This window comes from Rhamphochromis sp. 'chilingali' (genome assembly GCF_963969265.1).
Source record: "Rhamphochromis sp. 'chilingali' genome assembly, chromosome: 21".
NCBI lineage: Eukaryota > Metazoa > Chordata > Actinopteri > Cichliformes > Cichlidae > Rhamphochromis > Rhamphochromis sp. 'chilingali'.
Genome location: NC_137949.1, coordinates 5,995,809 through 6,019,736, shown reverse-complemented (window position 1 = coordinate 6,019,736; position 23,928 = coordinate 5,995,809). Strand labels below are relative to the sequence as shown.

Genomic DNA, 23,928 nt, shown 5'->3' with positions numbered 1-23,928 from the left:
CAGGCCTCTGGGCCTGAAGCTCGGTCCTCTCTGGCACAGCTGGCTGCCGGCAGAGCCCGCGGGCACGCCACTGCAACCCCCTCTGGCCTCTGCTCCGTAGCTGCGGGGTGACCTCTCCTTTGGGGCTCTACTCAGCTCTTCCCAGGAGGGTGGCACGGTTCCCCCCCCCCCTTTGGTGGTCCTCCTCGGGTCCTTGTACTCTGGGGCCTCTGGATATCTGGGGCCTGGATCTCCTCCATACCTGTTTCATGCCCTGGGGGACGGGGCTATGCTATGGCTCCCCACACTCCCTAGCAGATCGTTACATGGAGAAACGTTTGGAATACAAGCATGCTGATGCACACAGGTGTGCACACAGGTGTACACTCGGGTGTTCACAGACTACAGCTTTCTTGGCTGCTGCCTCAAAGCACATTGTGCGCTGTCTATCTTGCGTGCGGCACAATATCGTTTATTATTTAGTATCTACTGTTATCTACTGCTAGCTAGTTTATTGTGATGGTGCCGTTTTTTTATTATGTTGCTCTTTGTTGTTTGTTTTCTCTTCTGTTTTTTTTCTCCATACAGGTGATCCGGGTGTTTTGTTTGTTTTTCTTTTTTTTTTCTTTCTTCCCCCCCTTCTCACCGTCTCTTCTCCCCTTTGGTTTTCTTTCTCCCCCTCTCTTTCTTTCATTCTTTCTCCCTGTCCTATCCCCCAGTCATGTCTGTCCCGTTTGTTGCAACTGAAAATAAAATAAATTCATAATTATAATAAAGGTCAATCAAATGGACCAATATGGCAAGGCCATGATGATCCACTTGGTAAAATAAATCCGCTTGGCATCTTTCTTGGCCTTAAGACAACAATTCTGATGGCTAAAGATCCAAACGGGACACAAAAAAAAAATCTAATCAGCCTGTGAGCACCAACTCAAAATATTTAGTCATGTAGACATGATGAAGACAGCCAGCTGAAGTTCAAACCGAGCATCAGAATAAGGAAGAAAGATACCGGCTGATGATGTCAGGCGGGCTGGTGTGAGTATTTCAGACATGTTGATGTACTGCGATTTCCCTGCACAGCCATCTCCAGGCTTTACAGGGAATGGTCTGGCAGAAGAGAATGGCCAGACTACTGTGAGCTGATAGGAAGGAAACAGTAAAAAATTAACCACTCGTTACAAAAAAGTTATGCAGAAGAGCATTACTGAAAGCAGAACACATCTGACCTTGAAGCAGATGGGCTACAGCGACAGAAGACCACACCTAGCAGCTAACTGCAAGAAACTAAGGCTACATTTTGCACAAACTGGCCAAAATTAGACAACAGAAGACTGAAAAACAAGGCACTCCAATGGCCTCCACAGCCACCAGATCTCAGCCCAGTAGAGCATTCTTGGGTTGTGCTTGAAAGGGACAATTTGGATGAGCAGCAGTGACACAAAACTGAATGTGTGTATTTCAAACCTTGAAATACAAACCTTGTACAGTGTGTTACTGTATTTGCTCTTTCATACATATTTAAATATGTATGAAAGTTTGAAGTAATTTGACTGAAAACTCTAATACAGTGCTGGAAAATATTCCAGAAAGTGCGCGAAATAGAGCTGTGACTGACAAAAAACTACTTTATAAACACCATTTTTGTCACGGTACTGGGTCGTGTGACCCAGTGTTTGAGTTTTATGTATTTTTTTGTATTCATTTTCAATCTAGTTAAATTCTAGGTTGCTGTTCAGACCTTAGTTATTTCTGTCATCTCCGCCTGTACTCAGTGTCCCTGGTTCCTGCGTCTACGTTTCATGTGTATGCGGTTAAGTTCATGTCATGTTTCATGTCTATGTGGTTATGTTAAGTTCATGTCTGCATCAGCCCAAATAAAGGCTCGCTTTCAGTTTAAGTTCACTCCCATCTCCTCGCCTGTGTTCGCGCCTGGGTCCACCACACACACTCTCCACACGGTCTGCCCCCGCTGGCCGTGACAATGTTGCCCTCAACAAGACTTAAAACTAATGATTACAATGATAAACTCGACAAAAATGCTTAACTACAGCCACAGTGTTCTAAAGACACACATAACTTATTTGCACAGGATAAAAAAAAGAACGACCATAATTAAATTGTTCTAGCATAAAAGATGTGATAAATAATGTACAGCAGCTTTTCCCTAAGGCAGTTGTGTCTACAGAAAAAAACTATTTCTTGCCAAGTGAAACAACTGCAAAATACAAGACAGGTACAGGATTCCTGATTCGAGTTGTGTAAAATATTGTGGTTGTGATAACACTTATGAGTTCTGAAGATTTGTGACTTGTACAACGAGAGAGATTTCACTTAAACGTGTAATTTTGAGAAACATAATCATAGAAAACACTACTCACACTGCTGTTGACAATGTGAATGCCTATTTTAGAGGTCATAGCTAAAGTAACTATTTGACCTTTCTACCTAAACTGTTCTGTTTGTCATTCCCCTGACAAAGCCTCCAGGGGACTGCTTGATAGAAAAAGAACACGGTATAAGAATCTGTATTTGCAGTTTTGCAGACTGTGCGTACACTTAAATAATTGATGACCTGAAAGTAACTTTTCCTCCAGGATATAGACATTGTTACACAAGCCCCATCAGGCCAGCAGAAGCATCAAGAATGCCAGACAGAAATGCTTTTGCAATACAATTTAGGAGGGGAGAACTCATCTTCCTCAAAAACACTGAAAGGTTTTTAAAGAGAAACCACTGAACAAACAGGATCAAACAGATTGTTTATACCACTCAAATGGATAATAAATTGTGCCAAGCAGGCAGAGTCTTCATGGAGTTTTGGCAAACTGAAAACTGGCTTTAAAAGTTGTACGTGACACGTATGAGGAAAACTGCCAAATGCTTTAATGAAAGATATGAAAACAAGCGAACACTTAAAAATAACCATTGGCCACATGATGTCTGCTTTTGGACTAATTGCTTAGTTTCACAGATTTTATCCTATACTTTGACTCCAAGTGCTAGTCCACAGTGCATTATTGCCCATTTGTTCTACTTATCTCAGTAATAAATAGAAACGCAAACTAGATTATGTCAGCCTGATAGCATAGAAAATCAAACTTGCCAACATGTGGATAGCATTGCGAAAGGGTTATTTTAACCCAAGCAATTAGCTTTTCTAATATTGTGGTGCTTTATAAAACAGCATGTGAAAATTTGAGTCTCATTGAAGCTTAACAGACTCAACTCCTGTCTAACCACTGCCACCGCCTCATGTTAACATTTATTCATGCATTTATTCCACCTCTTTTAGGCGGAAACATCCCCCACCTTTTTTGTGCACATTAACTATAAAATTTGGTGATAATGAACCTGCTACTTTGTGGGTGCTGTTTTCATCCACAATTTGTGACTCAACAGTGGATTTTAAATCAAACAACTGATATGTGATTGAAGTGTTAGACTTTCAACTTTAATTCAATGGGTTTCACAGAGATTTTGTGGTAACTGTTTAGGAATAGCTACCATTTCCCCCATTTTCAAAAGCTCAAAGTAATTTTTGTAAAATCCCTTGAATTAAGGCTGAAAGGCTACACTTCAATCACATGCTGATTTAAAGTCCACTGCAGTGGTGCATAAAAATTGTCATTGCCCAACAGGTTGTGGATGTAACTGTACGGGAGTGACATTGACTCATAATGGCCCTTTACTGGACTGATAACATTTGAAACTAGAGTCCTGGTCCATTCGAACTAGCAGAGCCATGATCCTGTCTGCAGGTTCATATCAACAAATGCTCCATCATATCCTCCCTCCATATCAGACAAACCAAAAAACAAAAACATCTGCCAGTCAAGGCAGATGGCTGCTCCTCCGTAAGCCTGGTTCTGCCAGAGGTTTCTTCCTGTTAAAGGGAGTTTTTCCTTTCCACTGTCACCAAGTGCTTGTTCATACAAGGTTGTGTGATTGTTGGGGTTTCCTTTTTTTTATTATCAGGTCTTAAGGTGACTGTTTTTGTTATTTGTTGTTTCAATAAAACTGAACTGACTTCTACTTTCTAAAGTCTTGTATTCACACATAAAATGCACAGTGTAAGAAGATCCTGACTTATCTTCAGATAAATCCCAGGACCAATTCTTAACCCTCCTGCCATCCTTTAAAAAACTCACACCCATCACCCTAGGGACCATTCTCAGCCACGCCATAAAAAGACCATATATCCATATTTTATTCCACTTTAAATTAGCCAACCTTGTAAAACTACTTCTCCCTGAAATATTCATGTAAAGTTTTAATTATATTTTCGTTGTTTTAACCCTTCAAATCCCAGTGTTATTACATGAGCGCCCTGTGTTATAAGCCCCAAAAACCAAAAAACGAAACTAAATATTTCCACAAAAAACCAGTTGAAGTAATATGTGATTGTCATTATAAGTAGGCCTTTAGATGGACCAAAGATTGGCACCAACATACATTTTGACCTGCCATTATTTTTTTTGCATTTTTTTTGCAATTTAAAAATTAAAACTTCAAGGCCCTGAGTCTTCATTGACATCCAAGAAAAGAAGAAAAAATAAAATCATATGATGATAATTTGGGGTTGAAAAATAGCGTTTATAATGGAAGTCAATGGGCAGAAAATGGTCCCCAGGGTGATGGGTGTGGGGATTTCTGCTGCTCAGCCATTTTAGGCTGATTTAAGGAATTCACACTGGAATATTAACATTGACAGGTAAAAACTATCCTGTGGCAAGTTTGGTTATATTCCACTGAACACAGTGGAAATGGCAGCCATTTAACACATAGCAGTGGCACAAAAAGGTCCCAAGAAGGCAGGAAGGTTAAGGTTACCACACAACTCAGTTACTTTAAGAAATATAACATGTGGGAACATTGTGCTTCATTCCTTTATGTAGTGTCCACCATGAGCCTGTGAAACCGTAACTAATGAGCTATAGTCAGGCTTTGGCAACTTGGGAAAGGTCAAGGGGACAAATAAGATTCAGAGCAGTGATTCTGTTCAACAAACTGAAGATGAAGCCGGATGAGATTTCCATGTGAGCATTTTTTTTCTCTGAAATGCAGAATAATGAAATTACTTTTTTTTTTTTTTTTAAAGGAAAAAAAGGACCGTGCCAGGATTCGCCGTTCACTGTGAAATATTACATCGCTAAGTCATTTGTTCAGATGATTCTTCGGGTTAACCACAGGGAGCACAATTTTCCATTTTTCATCTCTGCCTCACGCTGCCTTCTATTGTTCTTTTTGGTTATCTCCTGCTTTCATCAGCAGTATGGTGCTTCCAAGCAAAAGCCTTTAATATGTTCAGCAGCAATTTTCCTGTTAATATTTTCCATTATTTAAATCAACTGTGATATTCTGTTCAATAATAACCTTAAAGCTTGCTGCATATAAACATCATGTGGGATTTGTGAAGAAGTCAATATTAGATACCAAGAATATCATGGTAATGATTAGCAGGGTATGTTAAACCCTGATATAGCCTGTTAAAAATGTAAAAATAGGATATAGAGTGGGTATTGTACTATATTTGTTTTACATTCTAATATAACTAAAGTATGTCAGTCAAAAATGAACTAAACTGGTCCACACAGCTGAGGAAAATATGCTGCCTTACACACAATATACATGACAATAATTAAACCTTATACGGTGCACATGTCAGGTACACACACACACACACACACACACAGGTGAGCAAATTCAAATTCCTTCCAACTACAGTCTCTTGAGAGAACAGCAGTCAAACATACAATGAACCTATTTGCACACAGCTGACCAGAATCTATCAAAATATGGACACTTTACGCGGCCCAAAAGCCTAACATCGACAGACAGTCAGGAATCCTTTTGCAACAAAGGCAGGACTGTAAAATTACTGCTTAATTATAATGTTAAATTGCTCTGCGGCAGCTCATACTAAGCCGAAGCACTCATCTGAGTGCACAGTTATGATACTCCAAATGTGGCTTGGCGTGTCCAGAGTTTAGGTAAAAAGTGTCCTCACAAGGGGCACTGATGTTAAAAGTCTGTGAGCGTATACATCAGGGCGAGGTGTGTGTGTGTCTGCTTTGTGTCATGGTTATGAATAACCATGTTTTTTAATCCAAGAATGATCTGCAAATGAGGCCAACACTGGGACATTTCCATGACAACTCCAACATGCTTTTCTCTTGGGCTCTTTTTTTTAACATTGTTTTTAACAACACCTTTAGTCACACGTTTGAATGTTTAAAGCGTCTCAACGCATTTTTTTCTAGCATTTGGCCAGGTGTGATGTGATGTTATCCTTTTGTGATGGGGTGTACCCTAAGCACAAATTTTGACCTTATAAATATCATAAGTCGAAAGTTGGTGTAGTTAAAATGTTAAGTATTCATTGTGGTCCATTCATTGTGAATTCTGAGTGTGATTGCACAAATGACTGTGCAACAAGAATTTTCAACCTGATTTATCTGTCAGTAAATTCATTAGTAATTACCTCTTGGATGTCTTAAGTGTTCAACTATATCTTTAATCATTAAAATTACTAGCGTAGAAATAAAGCATTGGACTGACTAACTAACAACACCTGAACCTTTCAAACACCACGTTATGTCAGCACATATCAAAACTCCATCACGAGCGTTCCTTCAGACAACTTTAATGTCTGCAAAGAATATTACAGCAGCAGAGGACAACTACTGGGTGGAAATGGCCTCCAGTACCATTTCACTGGCCAAAACATCAGCCAATACCCGTTTGCCCCATGAAAATCACCAAAAAGCCCAAACAACACATAGCTTGTACTTACATCCCACCATCATCATGGCCACAGAAAAGATCTTCTCTCCGTCTGTGGTGGGGGCAATGTTTCCAAATCCAATGGTCGTCAAACTGGTCATGGTGAAATACAGGGACGTGATGTACAGAGAATCCTTGCCAGGGCCGCCCTCCCATTCTCCAGAACCGCTGGCATTGTATTGGTAAGGCGATCCAATGCTGATAGCCAGCTGATAAAGCCAACTGTCCATCTTGATGGTGTTGGTGGCTTCATCGATAACTTCGTAGTCTCCGATGCTGTACCTGTTTGGGACAAAATCAGAATTTGAATACATTTAAGTACCTAGTTTAAGTAGTTTAAGTACATTCAGCTAGTCTGACAACTGAACAATTAGATTGAGATTTGAATAAAATATCTTCTTCCCCATTTACTTTCAGCAGCCTTGACTAAATGAGAGATTATATTCTAAGAAAGCTGATTTCAACAAATCTGTAAATGTGCTTAAATATCACCGTCTTCTTTCAAATACATTTATATGTATCAATTTAGTTATCCTGTTGGCCATTTGCTTACTTTATGTAAGACAATGTGGTGCTCTGGTTAAAAAAATGCTGCCCAACCCAAATTTAAAGCATGCGGCAGTTCAACATTACAGGTTTAATGTGCAAATATAGTAGGCTTTAAAGAAAATGACAGACAACATAATGCAGGAAAGAACTGTTTCATTACAGAAGCAATCACAACTATGATTTAGATGAAGGGAAAACTCTTTAAAAAATATGTAAACCGTTTTTATTCCTTTCATTAATTGGGCGCATAAAATCTGACACTTTTCTTATTTGCTTACAGTAGTGAATAAACAACTTCAGTAAATATTCATTACGGTTATTGAAATCGTTAATCCTTTATCATATGACAGACTTTAGGTGTGTTTATGGACTGTTCACTTTAATCTTAATAAAAATAAACTAATGCACCTTTGGAAGTATACATTAGAAGTATTTAACTAAGTAACTTGAGTGACTTACAAGAATACAAGAAATGTACAAAAATGACCATGGACTACATTTCAGTGAGCAATACGTTAGAAAAATATTGTTGTGTTAAATGTTCATGATTATGTGAAATTAAGGAACGATTTGAAGTGGGTTTCTGTGCTTTCATGTGGGAACTGTTCCCCTAATCTTGCTATGGGGCAAATTAAATTAGCATATTACTCAATATCATGTGGAAGAAACTAAACAAAGCAGAACAGCAGTGTATGATTTTTAAAACACAGATAGGGACAAGGAAGCAATGAGCATGCATGAGTAATTAGGTGCAGTGAGGTTAGGTAAATCCCTAGAAGAGCCAGCAGCAGCCTTTAGATGTTACTACAAGGGAAGGTTTCTTCAATGACTTTTGAAATCATTTCAAACACGGTGTACCAGATGCAGGCAAGCCAGTGGGCCACCAGTCCAAACACGCAGACCAGGAGGACCAGAACAGCAGCACCATACTCCAGGTAGTGGTCCAGTTTTCTGGCCACCCGGCCCAGACGCAGCAGGCGGACCACCTTCAGAGAGCTGAACAGGCTACTGATGCCCTGAGCAGCAGTGAAAGGAGGAAGGAAAAAGGAAAAAAAGAAATATTAGAAATGTAGGAAGGTATGGGGAAGGAGCGGGACGAGTACGAAAAGAGAGAAATTGGTTATTATAAGTTGCATCTATGTCAAATCTGTCTTAACAGTGTCATCACAATGGGGAAAATGAAACCCTGAAACACGTGTAGAAATGTTGAGACTGATATTTTGTTGCAACAATACTTTTACATGTAATCAAAACAGGCAGAAAATCGGAGCCGCCCACAGCAGCAATTAAAACTTTTGAAAAAGTTTGTTAGAGACCTTTTATGTGCTTACATAAGAGCTGCACAAGGGAAAATGAATTATGGAGTAAAGAAAACTCTAATTACAGTGTGCTTTTGTTGTTTTTAGTTTACCTGCAAGTTAATTGTTTCATTCAAAAAGTGCTTTATGTTCACGACTACAAAAATAACCCTACTATTAAGACTTGAACTACCCAAATTAGGATATGTGCAACAAATAAGACGCATCTTTACAACCACATCAAGTAGTAAAGATACTGAGGTGTTCCTATTCATAACAGCAAGCCCAATTTTCATTACTTTACAATATATATCATTAAGCAGCTACCATGTTTGTATTCATTTTCTTGATAGAGAAACTGGCAGATATGGTCAAGCGATTTGCAGCAAAACAAGAGAGACTATTATGTTCTAAGCCGCACTTCAGCATCCATCAAAATTACAGCTAAATGACATTTTGTCATTTAGAAATAAATTGTTATGCAGCTCAAAGCTCAACGGGGGGAAAACCAGCAAAACTGAGAAAAACACAGAGAAAACATAGTTATTAGCCTCTATAATCCATCATTATCTTTCACAACACAATTAGGAACCTAAACCAGCCAAGAATTTAAATAGAGAATCACATTTAAGATTAATGATTGTAAATGTTTTTCAAAATTTGTCAGTAAAGCAGAATAATAGATGCTGGTAAACGCTTGATAAAACGATACACTGAACTGGTTCTCCGGTGTTTGACCATTTGGATTACTACATGTTACTTTTCATACACAGAAACACTAGGATCTCTATCTTTTTGTGCATCCCAAAGACAAACTATAATATTGAACTAAGGCTGGTTGAAACATATGTTTGGGATGCTTATTTCTCCATAGATTTGTTTTTTATTCTTTTTCTAAAAAGTATTTTTATTACTATTAGTTTAGTAATAAGTTACACTTAGTTACACTGACCCAAGCTTCAATGTAAAAATTATCCCAATGTTTTGTATCCTGTTTACAAGCCCTGAAAATATATTATAGCTCTGAGTATGTCTGTGGATGTTTCTCTGCTCAAAGCTTTTGTAGACTGGTTCGCTTTGACTGATCTACATACGATTTCAGTATTTAGTCATTTTTTTCATTTACTTCCTTTAATTTATTTGTTGACATGAAATGCTGCTTTAGATATCACAGGTACCTGAAATAAAATTACTTATGTTAGCACATAAAGCAATAAAGAACAACAAGCCTATGCACTAACTACACAACAACAACAACAACTTGTTGCCATCTTATTTTCTGATTGATTGACATGGGTGTTTTTTGGTGAGGGGTTGTTTTACTCGCAAGCACTTTCAGGTTGTAAGCTCTTGTCTTAGAAAATCTGTTTTTTCACCGTTTCTTCCTGCACTAAATGTGACGACAGTATTCTGAAAAAGGATGGTGCAAAATATTTATCATAGCTCTGGTTTTACTTGGCTGTCAACTGTCCAAATGGAGAGTCGGCGAGGCTACCTTAAATAGGTCATGTGATTTTGACACATTGTCGCAGGCATTGACTCCAGCGGGTTAAATCACATTTATTGGTGTTTATAAAAAATGCTCGATGATGATGACGATGACAGTATTTATTTTTTTATTTATTTTTTTCTCTCCCCCTCATCAGTATGTGGATGAAAATACAGCAAAAATAACCGTGTTCCTAATATGAAGTATATGCAACAATCATTTTAATCTCTTAAACAGATGAAGACATGCAGTGTTGCTCAATATCTGATCCATGAAGACTTCAAGGACCAGAGATGGACTATAGACAGAGTTGAAGATGGACTCCTGGATCTGTTACAGCACTTACAAAGAGAGACTAAACCACTGCAGCCATAACACCAATGTCAAGCTTCAGTTTATGGATATGCATTGTTAGAAAAAACATCTTAAAAAAACAGTAATATTCCAGCAGCTGGGGCGCCAAAATAATACCGTAAAATAACAGAAAATAACTTACTCATAAAAATACGGTTATTTCCAGTAATGACAATACAGTTTGTTGCCCTAATTTTACATGGGATTTTGCCTTTTTCAAGTGCTTTTAAACATTAAATTAGGAACAATTTAATGTGATTAAACAATGAACTTACCTATAAACAAGGTCAATGAATGCGGCAATATGAATAATAATAATACTTAAATGTACAGAAATATACAGTTAACAGTTGGTTTAAATAATAACGGATTGCATTCATATTGCGCTCTTTGAGACCCCTGAAAGCGCTTTACAATTCCCCGTTATAATTCCCCTCTGGCCATCACCAGTAGGTGGTAGGTGAAGTGTCTTGCCCAAGGACACAACGACCGAGAGTGTCCAAGCCGGGGCTCGAACCGGCAACCTTCTGATTACAAGGCGAACTGCCAACTCTTGAGCCACGATCGCCCTCAAAAGCAATAATAATTATTATTATTTGATGTAAAAAAAAAAGTTCGTTTTATATATTTTTCCATAGCATTACATTTGAATTTAACAGTTCAATCTTTCAAGTAACGGACAAATATTTGTGAAATTATGATGCATTTGTGAATGTATTTTAACAATCTAAATTTGCATATATACAGACAAATACATTTAAAAAAAACCAGAAAATTATGTTTTATTACATTGCAGTGATTTTACGGTAATTTACATTTGAAATGTGAAATCACAGTCTATTTATGTGAATTTAATGATATTCTAGAAGAACAGTACAAAACTGTAAAATACACAGTAAAATACTTTTATATTAGGATTTTTATTTTTACAGTGTGCTTTTAGGAAACTACTTCTCTTCTCTTCAGAGGACAGAGTGCTGTGGGTGTGCCTTCCCTACATACTGACTTCCCTAGACTCATCCAGTTCATCCAGCTAAAGGATATTTTGGCCCAGAATCTTACAGGTTCCTCAGCTTTGGTTTGATGCAGAGCAGAAACTGCTCATTTCACAGCACTGAGGAGACTACTGTGAGAATGATGAACACTCCAAACACAGATGCCCATGACAAACCAGAGGACATCAGGTCTACTAGCTGATAGACCAACAGATATTTGTAATTTTTGATTATCAAGACAAACACATACATTAAAATGAAAGAATTATATCGGTTTAACATAAGGTAACTAAATACACTCAACATTTTAAAAAAAAGTTTAAATGTGAACAAACATTTTTGTGCTATATTAACATGAGATAACTTGACAAACTTGATAACTTGTTAATTTAACATGTAAAAGTTGTGCAGTTATAAAAAACATAAAGTTGACTAAACATAACTTTACTTCCTGCAACCGATGTACTGTACAGATTTTTTCATGTCAATCCAATCCAATTATTTTTTCAGTGTACTACTACATTATTAGGTCCTGATTATTCAAGACCTTTTATTTGAGGAGAAGGAAATTAAATTAAATTCTCCATTTAACAGGGAGCCAATATAGGAGAAATATTCTCTCTCTTTCTTCTCCCCATCAGCAGTCTCACTGCAGCATTTTGGATCAACTGAAGGCCTTTCAGGGCGTTTTTAGGACAGCCTGATAATAGTGAATTACAGCAGTCCAGTTTAAACATAATAAATTCACAAACTAGTTTTCAGCATCACTCTGAGACAGGATGTTTTTAATTTTAGAGACGCATGAAAGCAGTCATACATATTTCTTTAACATGTGGTAATCACACAGCCGAAAACCACTGTAACAGGCTTTTTAATGTCATTGCTGACATGGCCATAAGAGGTACTGCAGTTTTTTCCAGCTGGCTTCAGCCCCAGAGGTTAAGACTAAAGCACTGATATCACTAGTCTGGGTTCAGTATAAGTGTTAATAATAATGATACTCATAACTGATTCACAGTCTTATTATAGTAAGACGGCATTAGAAAAAAAACTGAGCAGAAAGGCCCGAAGCATCAACAGCACACCATACTTTTAACATCAGCGAATGAGACAAAGTAAATAAATAACACTACGACTCTTTTCAGCCGTGTTATTGTCGGCTTTGCAACACATCACTGCTGAGGCGCCTGAAAGAGAAAGGTCTGTCTAAAAGCAGGAACATGGTTTCAGGGGGTGTACATGCACTAAAATTCACGTGTATACAAAGAAAACAAAACCTGGAGCTCAGTTATTTTTGGTGTCATCCCCACTTAAACTCTAACGAGTCTTTACAGAATTATCACAGTGTGCAGGTGCTTATGCAGCTGAAAACAAAACTGTCTTTGGCCGTATCAAATGAAAAATGTGCCGAGAGATCAGCAGTTTTATAGGTTCAATACATACGGTTCCTCAAAAGCTGTAAAATATAAATGAGAGATTAGGCTAGAAATGAAAACAGCTTAAGGCAAATCCTGTCTTAAATTGCATCTCTGTTCGACATTACAAAGCATCAAAAAAAGAAGCACTTGAAGGCGCAACCTTTGCCAGGTAAACACTGCCCACTCTCTGGGCTGTGTTTACCGTTAAGGGTAATAGTATTGTATTGTCTATATATTAATTTTGTTTTATTTATTGTTTTTTAAACGTACTTTAAGAACTTTGTAGCGCAGTAAAAATCAGATAAAGATCAGATGTGAAAAGGCAGTAGAATTTAAGAATAATTTTGAAGGCAAGACATTTCAAGAAAGTTTGACTTTATTGACCTTGAAGAGGTCGGAGGTCCAAAGTATCGTGATATTTAGAATCTTCATATATCATTCTCTGTATGCCTAAATGTCAATACAAACAGTGGCAGTACGAAACATGGTTTTAAATAGCTCTACAGAGCATTATTATCTTGTTGACCTTCAGATCCATATTGTAGGAGAGGTCAGAGGTCAAATGTGACCTGACATTTAAAAACTTTATACAGTAGACACCACACTTGGAAGAATCATAGTTTCTAAGTTAGAAGGTATTTTGTCAATTTTCCACCAATAAATCATTAAGTTGACCTTGACGATCTTGGTGGATGTGATTATTTACATGACTCCACTCTATACGTCTACAAGGTTTTATCAGAATTCATTCAAAACCTTTTGAGCTGTTGTGTTTGCAGCCAGAATTACAGAAACGCACACGGTAGCAAAAACATTAACACCTTGGTGGAAGTAATAAGTCAGTTTATGTAGTATGAACTACTTTCAAACTTGAACGTATAATAATATGAGTCAGTGGAGTGTAAGCTGATATTGCTCCATTACTAAACAGCATATTGCTGATAAGTAACTAGAAGCTGCAAATGCAACAGAAGAGATGGCAACTAGTCCATACGTTGGTCAACATTATGACATCATCCAATGATTTTCATTCAGCTAGTAAGTAAGCTCCCTCTGCTACCAGTGTTTGTCTTCTAAATAGATTCCTTCATATTTTCTTTATGTCAAAAATCTACACATACATACGCAGAGAACAAGGCTCATAAAAATAAACATAAGTCATTCATTCTTCTTAAAAACAGGAGTAGCAGCCAGGACCCCAGAGGCTTCTGCACGCTCTGCACAAAGTGTTTTAACACAGTTAACAAAGCTGAGTATTCAGAGCAGCAGGGGCCAACACTGTACAGCCCCTAGCTAAATATTTACAACATTAGAAAATAAAAATTCTCAACTTTGAAGCAAAAAGATGGAACAGAAGACGGGGCCAGAGCCAGGAGGGTTATCTAAGGATGTTATGTAATAAAGAGGGAGATTGCTGAGCAGACGAGCTGCAGTTTTCTGTGAGCCTTCACCTCCATCCTGACATCAGCATTCAACCTCAGTTTCCCCGTCTGCAGCTGGAAGCCAGCTCACTTGACTCCCTCGTTTTACTCTGACCTGAGTAGAAGACCAGAGCTTTGCTCTTTAGCTTTACAGTAAAACATTATTTCACTCTGACTGAAAGCCTGACAGCATCACTAGACTGATATTCATATTCATGTATGTTTTCTAGGAGATTTTTTTTTCCCTCCAATTCAGTACAACAGTTATCGGAAACCATCTGAAAAAGTCTTTAAAAACAAATTGACAAATGCACCTTGGGTACAAATGAGATAGACTTGCTTACTAATTCTTTCCAGTAACGTTATTAGATTAACAGCTTTCAATTAGCCTGACAGGAAGTAATCTGGCATTTAATCATTGAGGGGAAAGGAAGTGACCAGGGAGCTAAAAGTGCAGTGAAACTGACTCAACTAAATAGGTCCAAAAAATGCTGTTTGTTGCTTGTATGATCCAGGTAGTAGATGCATATGGTAGCTACAGTGGAAGAAACTAACTGAGAATATGTGAGTAAGAGAGAAAGTAGAACTACTTTTATATGTTACGTGCTTTATAAATAAGGATACCTGAAAGAACGAGGCATGTGAGCTGAATTTAATGTGTTGCAAATCTCCCTTTATATGTATACAAGGAAAAACTGTTTAAGTAAATTGTATCGTTTGGGTTAAAACAGTGTGCTATGCAAATAGTGACATATGGGATGTATCGGGGGAAAAATAGTATTTATCAGCATTTGATTCTATCCATTGTTTTTCTTAACTACTTGTCTAGTCAAAGGTTAGGGAGGTGCAGGAGTCCATCTCATTACTATGGCAACAGGACCTAATTCATACAACAAAACGAAATCAAAATTTCAGATTTTACTAAAGATTACACATCCTATCACGTATCGTACAGCATATGGGGATCTTCCTACAAGTTCACTACAGCGTGTTCAGCTCTGAGACTGAGCTGCATCTTTAGTTGGAACCTCCTCTCCCATCAAAGCCGAAGTGTGAGCTGCTTCACACCCTAGCACCAGTTTTAGATCCAGCTCTTGTCGCAACAGTCCTGGTGCCAGAAATTACAATACCTCAGGCTCTCACACACGCTTCCAAAATACTAAAAGCACTGGCTGCACAACATATAAGGATGAATCTGTGTCTGTGCTCATCTTCAAGGCATTGATAGAGAAACATTTTATGTCACTACTATTGCTGTTGAAGACTCATTTTAATATTGAGTTCTTTGTTAACTTGGCCTGGTCTTCACTGGACCAAGAAGGTCAAAGCTGCAACTTCAACTTAACTCCTGCTGCAGGTTTTGAGTCACTCTCTCACGCCACAATCCCAGGCAGCCCTCTGCAGCCCTCCCCACCTCTCCTCTCTGCAGGCGCAGCTTCAAAGGCCTCCCCAAGGACTCGGACAGCTCCCAGCTCATATGTAAATGCCTCTAAATTAAGCAGCCACAGGACAGAGCAGCGCAGATGAAAAGAGCATGAGTCAAGAGCAAGCAACGCATGTAAAATCATGGCTCATAAGCACCTGTTTATCAAAAGAAAGCATGGCGAAGAGAGACGGAGTACAGGCAGAAATTATGTGTCCATCGGGAAGCTCTTTTTCACAGTGCAGGCTTTTTCTTTTATTATTTCCACAGCTCAGGACACATTGTTGAGTATTCCTCACAGCGCTGGGAGCTTAGTGTGTTGTCAGGGTTTAATGCGACAAGCATTAAAACTCAAAATTGTTGTAAAATCTCATGATTCGACTGTGTTTTCAATTGTCCCTTCATGCAAAACAGGAACCAAAACGCAAAATCCTCTCCAAGCAGCCAAAAAAGAATGAAAAAATTATTTTTATATGGGTTTTGATCCCATATAATGTTTGATTTAACATTAAAACATGAGAGAAAATGTGAAAGTAAATATCTTTCCCATATCCTAGTACCCCAAAATAGCTCCAATAACAACATATATAATTCATCCATCCATCCATTCACTTCCGCTTATCCTTTTCAGGGTCGCGGGGGGCGCTGGAGCCTATCCCAGCTGTCATAGGGCGAGAGGCGGGTACACCCTGGACAGGTCGCCAGTCTAACACACAGGGACAAACAACCATTCGCACTCACATTCATTTGCACATTCACACCTAGTGACAATTTGGGTTATTCAATTAACCTATCCCCTCAAGCTGCATGTCTTTGGACGGTGGGAGGAAGCCGGAGTACCCGGAGAGAACCCACGCAAACACGGGAAGAACATGCAAACTCCACACAGAAAGACCCCAGCCTGATGTTGGAATTGAACTCAGGACCTTCTTGCTGTGCGGCAACAGTGCTAACCACCGTGCCTATACAATTCATATCTTCAGATATAGAAAGTGAGGAGACACAACACCAAAACAAATTAGCAAAAAATTAGAACAAATAATTAGAGGGCATCTTCATCACCAGTTTTGTTTTGCATCTGTTTCAAAATGGCTCAGTGTTGTACATCATTTTGGTCAGAAACTATGTCAGAGGTTAACCCTGCTAACCAGGCATGCTATAGCTAGTAAAATGTGATTTCTGTTCATTTTATATAATGCATTAACTTGCACTACAAATTTTCCCACAGCTAGTACCTGTTACATTTCTGCTCATACAGTAGGGGTCAATCTAAAACACAGTCACCAACAGATAATGCAGAGAGTGCAACACATCAACAGTTTTCTTTCGTCAAACCAGTGGTGACAACAGGAAAAGACTGAGGTGAGCTATTTAACAGTTAACTGAGGGCCACCATAACTCACATACACATACTTTCTTTTGGCTATTCCACTGAGGTTGAGAGAAGATGGCCGGTCGGTGTTGAACAGAATGAGTCAGCGAGCCGCTGATGGGAATTTTATGCTTTCCAAAATAAATGAGAAGCAAATCATTTTTCACATATTTTTTTCACTGCTGTGCCAAAATGTATTAAACCTATAAATGGAGAAATGCAGTTTTTGAACCATCTGTACTTTTCCTGCCATCGCATATCTAAAGGTCTGCTCTCTCCGTTCCGTGCTGAATTCACACAATGCAAAACAGAAAGAACTGATCATGCACTATTAATGCGATCCAAATCTTTAATGAGTTCTTCGTGTGCTCATGACCTAACTTTACACAAACTGTCAAAAAAAACTGTTGTTGTAGTTTTTATTGCAGTCTTGCTGACAGACAACTGATCAAATAAACACTTTCAACCTTAAATAAGAAACAGGTTATGAAATCACTGGAGAATCCCTCCATTTTTCCAATTCCTAACACAATTACAGGCCTGATAAGGAGTTTTTATGTAATGTTATCAGTGTTAAAGTCATGTTTTCTTCAAAGCTTCGCAGCCATTTTGACACAGACTTGTTTACACTTGTGTAGTTTATATTGCCAAGTGGGTGATAGCTTACAGCTATCATTAATTTTCACATCTCTCACACTTGTGATGACAACTGAGAGGATGACTGAATGGCTTTTCCACAACTCAGAGTATGATATACTGTAATACACTGTATTAAATATTAACATAAGATAGTTTAGACAGAACAATGTTATAACCTCACCATTCAATCGTTATCTAGAGCAAAGCTTGGGCTGTACACTGTGCAGCAAGTGTGCTCAGGATCGAATCAAAATAGATATGTTTTTTTTCTTATACTACTGTCTGGTTTTCAAGAATGGCAAATGAAAACAATGCTATGATATCCAAGTGAAGTTGAACTTTGACCTGTTGATTATCTATGTTAACTTGTGATTATAATCTGCGAACTAAAATGTGTAAAACTAAATTTACAATTAACGTATGAACTACTGAATTATGGATAAAAAATGACATTTGAACTTTAAACAGCAAAATTTGAATTAATTTAATAGAATCCAGTTCAACTGTATCTATAAAGCACAAATATCATCAGCTCTAGAGGTGACAACAGTGGCATAAAGTGATATAAAGTGCCTTGACAGCTCCCTAAAGGCATCTCATATTGAAACCCAACCATCAGACAACCCGCTATAAGCAAGCACTTGGCAACAGCAGGAAGGAAAACCTCCTAATTAACAGGAAGAAACTCTGGCAGGACCAGGCTCAGGGAGAAGCGACCATCTGCCACGACTGGTTGGGGATGAGGGAAGGGAGACAGGACAACGGAGATTAATAATAAGCCAGAAATTAAATGCAAAGTGGTGCATTTAATCTTTGTGGCATCTGCATTTGATGCAGAACACCTGATTGTTCTGTAAATAGTTTGAAATCGTTATAATTTTTAGGTAAATAGCTGCAAATAACTTTGTTGTTTGCAAAACTTGTGCACAAGTTTTTAAAATTTACAATTTATATTTGCATTTCAAGTTATGAAAATGATCCATTAAACATTGTTGTGGTTGTTACAGTAAAAAAAAGAACTTTTTTCTACACTGATTTTATGTTTTTGTCTGATTTTAGATCAATTGTGTTAACACGGTATGTCAAAATGAAAAAGTAACAGTAAATTCAGACATGTGAGGCCAAACGAGCCAAGGTGAAATGTAGAGGTAAAATCAAAAGTAAAACAGGCAGTTATATCCTGGACCCCAGAGGGTTAAACATTCTTTTAAAGTAACGCTTTCCTAGTAATTAGTTACTTTTATAATATTGTAACTCAGTTACTAACTCGATTACTTTTTTTGAAGAAGTAGCTGGTAACTATAACTAATTACTTTTTCAAAGTAACTTGCCCAACACTGCTCATACATAGAATCTCCCACATCTAAACACTGATCTTTGATCACTTCTCTACTGCTCCATACAGTTCTTTCAATAATAACTCATTTGCTGCAAGCGCATTCATTTCCCACTTTCTGTTATCTTCCTTCAGCCTTACAGTCTCTGTGTTCACACGCAGTTTTAATATCCCCACCCCTAGCTGCATGGCACACAGCTTCCTCCCGGCCCTGTCAGCTTGGCCAGCCATGGCTGTGGCAACATGCACGGCACGCAGAAAGGTCAGGGTGGATTAGACCTTTTTGAGCAGCCGCAGCGCCTGCAGATGCACACTGTGAACTCCCGATGGCCTTCCGGGCTCCTCTGTGACAGCAGGTGGCTTCGGGCCCGTGGGGGGTTCCTCCGTGCCTGACTCCCACACTTGCGTATCAAAGACCCACTTCAGCACACACGCACAAATCCTCATCCAACACCAACCCTGCTGCAACCTGAGGGAGAGTCAGCACCACTCCTTATGCGAGCGTTACATCATTTTTTCTGCTGCTGTGATTTTACAGTAATAGCCCGACTACTTCACTTGCTCTGTTCATGTTATTGCTGACCTCCATGCATCTTGTGTATGTGTGGGTGTTGCTATTTTTGAGCTATCTATAACCTCTATCTCCAAAATGCCAACTAGAACGAACAGAAGAGGAGAGTGGAAAGTTTTGTACAACTTCAGGGTTTTGCTCTTGTCCTTTCTAACACACTCACTATCCTGTGAAAAAAACATTTCACTCAAAGACTTAACTGCAGAGATCTTTGGAAGTGGCACCACTAACCACTGGATTCGAAAAGGATAAACACCACCAGCTGTCAGATCACGAACTGAAAAACAAACTATGAAAAAGCCATTTAACCACTTGTCTTGGGGTATCCTGTGGAGGATTCTTCAGAATCACAGGCCACTCAGTCACTGTACAACCAAAGCAAGAGCTTGGCGCATATTGCCATCAGTACTCTGGGGGGTTGTCATGGATTCTGTTCATTTTAGTTGTATTACTGTATATATATAACTAAAATGTTACCTCCACGTCCACCGACTCACTCACCTACTCAGCCAGAGACGGAGGTCGAGGAGCCAGAGGGACCTGCTGTGCAGACAGAGGGCATGGACAGAGGGCCGGAGAGTCCTGCTCAAATGGAGCTAGAGGTCAGTGTGAGTGAGGGACCTGCACAGCCAAAGCCATGTCGGCTGGTCCAACAGCGTCCACGCCAGAGGCCAGCGCGCCGTGAGGTCCGCCGGTTGCTACGCAGGTGGCCCCCGGACCTAACTCGTCACCACCGCCACTGGATACGCGGGCAGCCCCCTGAACTAAGACATCCCTGCATGCCTCAGCCGGGCGATGAGGTTATGTGGTCTGTGGTGCAGCTGCGAGGGAGACGGACGCACCTGAGCTGCATCCACAATCACACCACGCCGGCATAAATCAACTGAACTAGGTCCCGTCACTGTTATTGTTGGTGTGTGCTCGGCTGTGAGCTGAAAAACTGAAGCCGTCTCTGTGAAACAGCAGCCGTAAATAAAAGTTTATGTTGAAAAGCATGAAAATGCCTGTGGGTCTGTCGTGGATCTTTCACAATTACATATTAGATCATTTGGACAGGATGATAGAGAGTCTGTACTTTGTTGACTTCCAGATTTCATCTTTGCTTTTTGCAGATGATGTTGTTCTCTTGGCTTGGTTGTGAACTCCAGCTCGCACTGATGTGTAAAACAGCAGGAATGACAATCAGTACTTCCCAGTTCAAGATCATGGTTCTCAATGAGGGAGTGCTCCGGGATTAGACCTCTGGGACTAGTTACTATACCAGGTGGACAAAATTAAGTATCTTCTTGTTCAAGAGTGAAGGGAGAGTGATAGTTACCAATCTGTTGTGGTAAAGAAAGAGCTGAGCATAAAAGCGATGTTGTCGATTTACAAGTGAATCTACGTTCCTAACCTCAACTTTGGTCATGAACTCTGGGTAATGACCAAAACAATGAGGTCACGGACACTAGCAGTGGAAATGAGTTTCCTCTAAAGGGTGGCTGGAGTGAGAAGCTCAGTTATTCAAGACATACTGGTGTTACCTGTGGGCTCTGTCATGGTTTGGAGTTGAATTTAATGTGATGATGGGATTTTGTCAAAATTGATGAAATTATGACAATACAAAAATACCTGATGATCTATACCTAGAAGAAAGCTTGCCTAAGACAGCTCAGACTGTGATGAAGAATAAAGGTGGTCAAACCAAATACTGACTTTAAGGCTTGTTCAAATTCTACAAACTCAAACTTGTTGTTGCCTTAAATACTGTTTTTCCATGTATGTTTGTCAAATATAAAGAAGTGAGGTAGAGCTCAGGACTTTTGCACAGAACTCTATCTTCTATCAACCTCTTCCTATGTGACGTTGTCAAAACAAACTGTCACATTAAGCTCTGGGTGAATGTGATGGGCATATACAAACAAGCAAAGATTAAAAACCATTAATCACATTCCTACAAAATGCTAGTTTTTAACTGATGACAAATAACAACCTTTAATTGCTACTTCTAGTTTATGACCAGAACACCTCACCAGTGTGCAAGATGAATGTAGCTGTGTGCACTTTTTTAAAGCAGACTCAGGAAACAGCAGTGCAAAACTGGACTGATTTGTAATGCTTTACTTTATATGCTTTAGGGTTAATTTATTTTTATTTTTCTGAATTGTTCAGAAAATACTTTCTCGTTGTTTCATGTGCTGAAACAATTATGTTAATTAGGTAGATAGAATTTAATTCTTTTCTTGTTTTCACTGCTGTAATGACTTTGTCTTTTTCACTTTCCCTCAAATACCCTAAAAATGGAAAACATTTTCACAAGTTTTCTCTGTTTTGCATCGTTATAAAGTGATTATCTCTGAGTATGGGATAGCTGGCCAGGCAAAGCAGCTCTCTGAGGACATTAGGTTTATTTTCTGACACTTAAAATGCTTCAAAGTCAAAGTCAATCATTGAAAGATGAGCAATAGAGGAACTGCATCTCTAGTTTTGATTAGCCACAATGTTAAGCAGTGTTGTGGCTCAAAGTACTGTCACTGATTGTCAAAAACAATATAATTGGGACTAACGAGCCTTGTTATTATGAAAAATACTGAACATTGCCATATGGCTATACTATGTTGTTATTCAGACAGAAAAGAAAAGTTCTCCAAACTCTGGTATCTTCTGCATATACATATATATATACATATACATATATATACATATATACATATATATATATATATATGGCTGGTTATGACTTTTAAGGCTCTTATGAGAGCTCTTATGACAGCCCTAAAAGTCATGCGTTTGTGTGTAAGCAAGTATGTGTAAGGATGTGTTGGCAGCACCTACATCTCACCATGCTTTGGCATGGCTTGACAACATTTGAAACCTGCGTTAAAATACAACTAAAAATACTCCCCGCCTGCTTCAGCCATAGAATGCATCAACACGAGGATGAAATGAGGCTAAAATAATTTCTGCCTTTCTCCTTTCACATTACACCTTAAGCCGCCCAAACACCGTCCTCAGTCAGCATGCATCCATTCTTCTAGCCTGCTAATACAGAAAAGCAGCAGCAAAAATGTCAATTAGGCAAAGAGGGGCAGAGAGGCTTTGACTGTGTCCTCTGGAAATTTACGTGCCATTGATTTCCTCTCTGCCTGTCTCCCCCACACTCCACCTCCTCTCCCAGTTCACTGTTGTCTACTATTTGAAAGGCAGCAACACAAAACTCCACCTAGCAGGGATCTCATCGAATCCATCAGCGACCGGCGGTGAGAGGCCAGAGGACAAGAGACACCTGAACTAACACGCAGCACAGCTCCAGACACTTACTGAATGATCCACAATATAATACATCATTCACTCTGACAGTGGACACAGTCAGCCAGCCAATGCAAACAACCACAAAAACATGCTGAGGGGGAGGTTTAAGGCTGGCTGTGACACTGGGCCATGAATTAATTACCAGTAATTCAACCCTCACGCCATGTTTCAGCTGAAATAGAAAAAGGAAATAGTTTGAAAACCCTGTAACCGTTTTCACTCAGTGTTTACTGCATATTTATGCACATGTCATTAATATGCTGTTCACTGTTAACAGGTCATAATGTAATACTGCAAGTAATGAGTTGAACTGAAACAGAAACTATAAAACATGAATCGATTCATTTAACTTTTTTTCTTACCTTTACCAAAAACGTAATATTACAATATCTGACTGGTCCAACTGATCTATGGGTGCTACCAATATATCAGCTAGTATTAGGTATTTGCAATTATATATTGGTATCATCATTTGTGACGGCAGCTAAATAAACATTTTAAACTTTCTACTCAACACTTATGATTGTTGCTATTGCTCATTTGTTCACCAGAGGGCACTCTGCAACTCCTCTGTTGGCAACGTATCTTTGCAATGCCACAAACACAACAACCAGCTGAGCCAAGCAGTTGGGCAAGAATGTAAACAAGTAATCCTCGACTTGTTGTGACAGTGAAATTAGTTTATTTTTAAACTGCGTAAGTAAGGATAAATTACTAAATATAACAAATGTAAGGGGAAATCTGTAACATATGTTGAATCTGACACGTGAAAGAAACGCAAACAGAGAAGGTAACATCGCATTTGCGGAGAAATGAATGTAACATGTCAAAAAGCCAAAGAATTGCCATTTAGAATAATTTTTTTAAACGTATAAATCTAGATAACTGCAGTATGTGTGACATTGTTCATGCAAAGTTTCATTCAGATTTCCAGAAGATAGAGTACATACAGTACAGATCTATGTATATGACAAACTGTTTAGTAAATATCTATTTGTTTCTTTCAG

At 38.8% G+C, this 23,928-nt stretch overlaps 1 protein-coding gene across 1 annotated transcript in view; it reads right to left on the bottom strand.

The window, feature by feature from the left end:
• The window catches only part of kcnh5b (potassium voltage-gated channel, subfamily H (eag-related), member 5b), a gene marked incomplete at both ends in the record, with an annotated part of 195,333 nt that overhangs the window by 133,513 nt on the left and 37,892 nt on the right, over positions 1-23,928 (bottom strand). The window contains 2 exons of the mRNA XM_080870988.1: positions 6,776-7,047; positions 8,173-8,330. Of these exons, the coding sequence (XP_080727114.1) occupies positions 6,776-7,047; positions 8,173-8,330 (430 nt within the window). The remainder of the gene's footprint in view (positions 1-6,775; positions 7,048-8,172; positions 8,331-23,928) is intronic.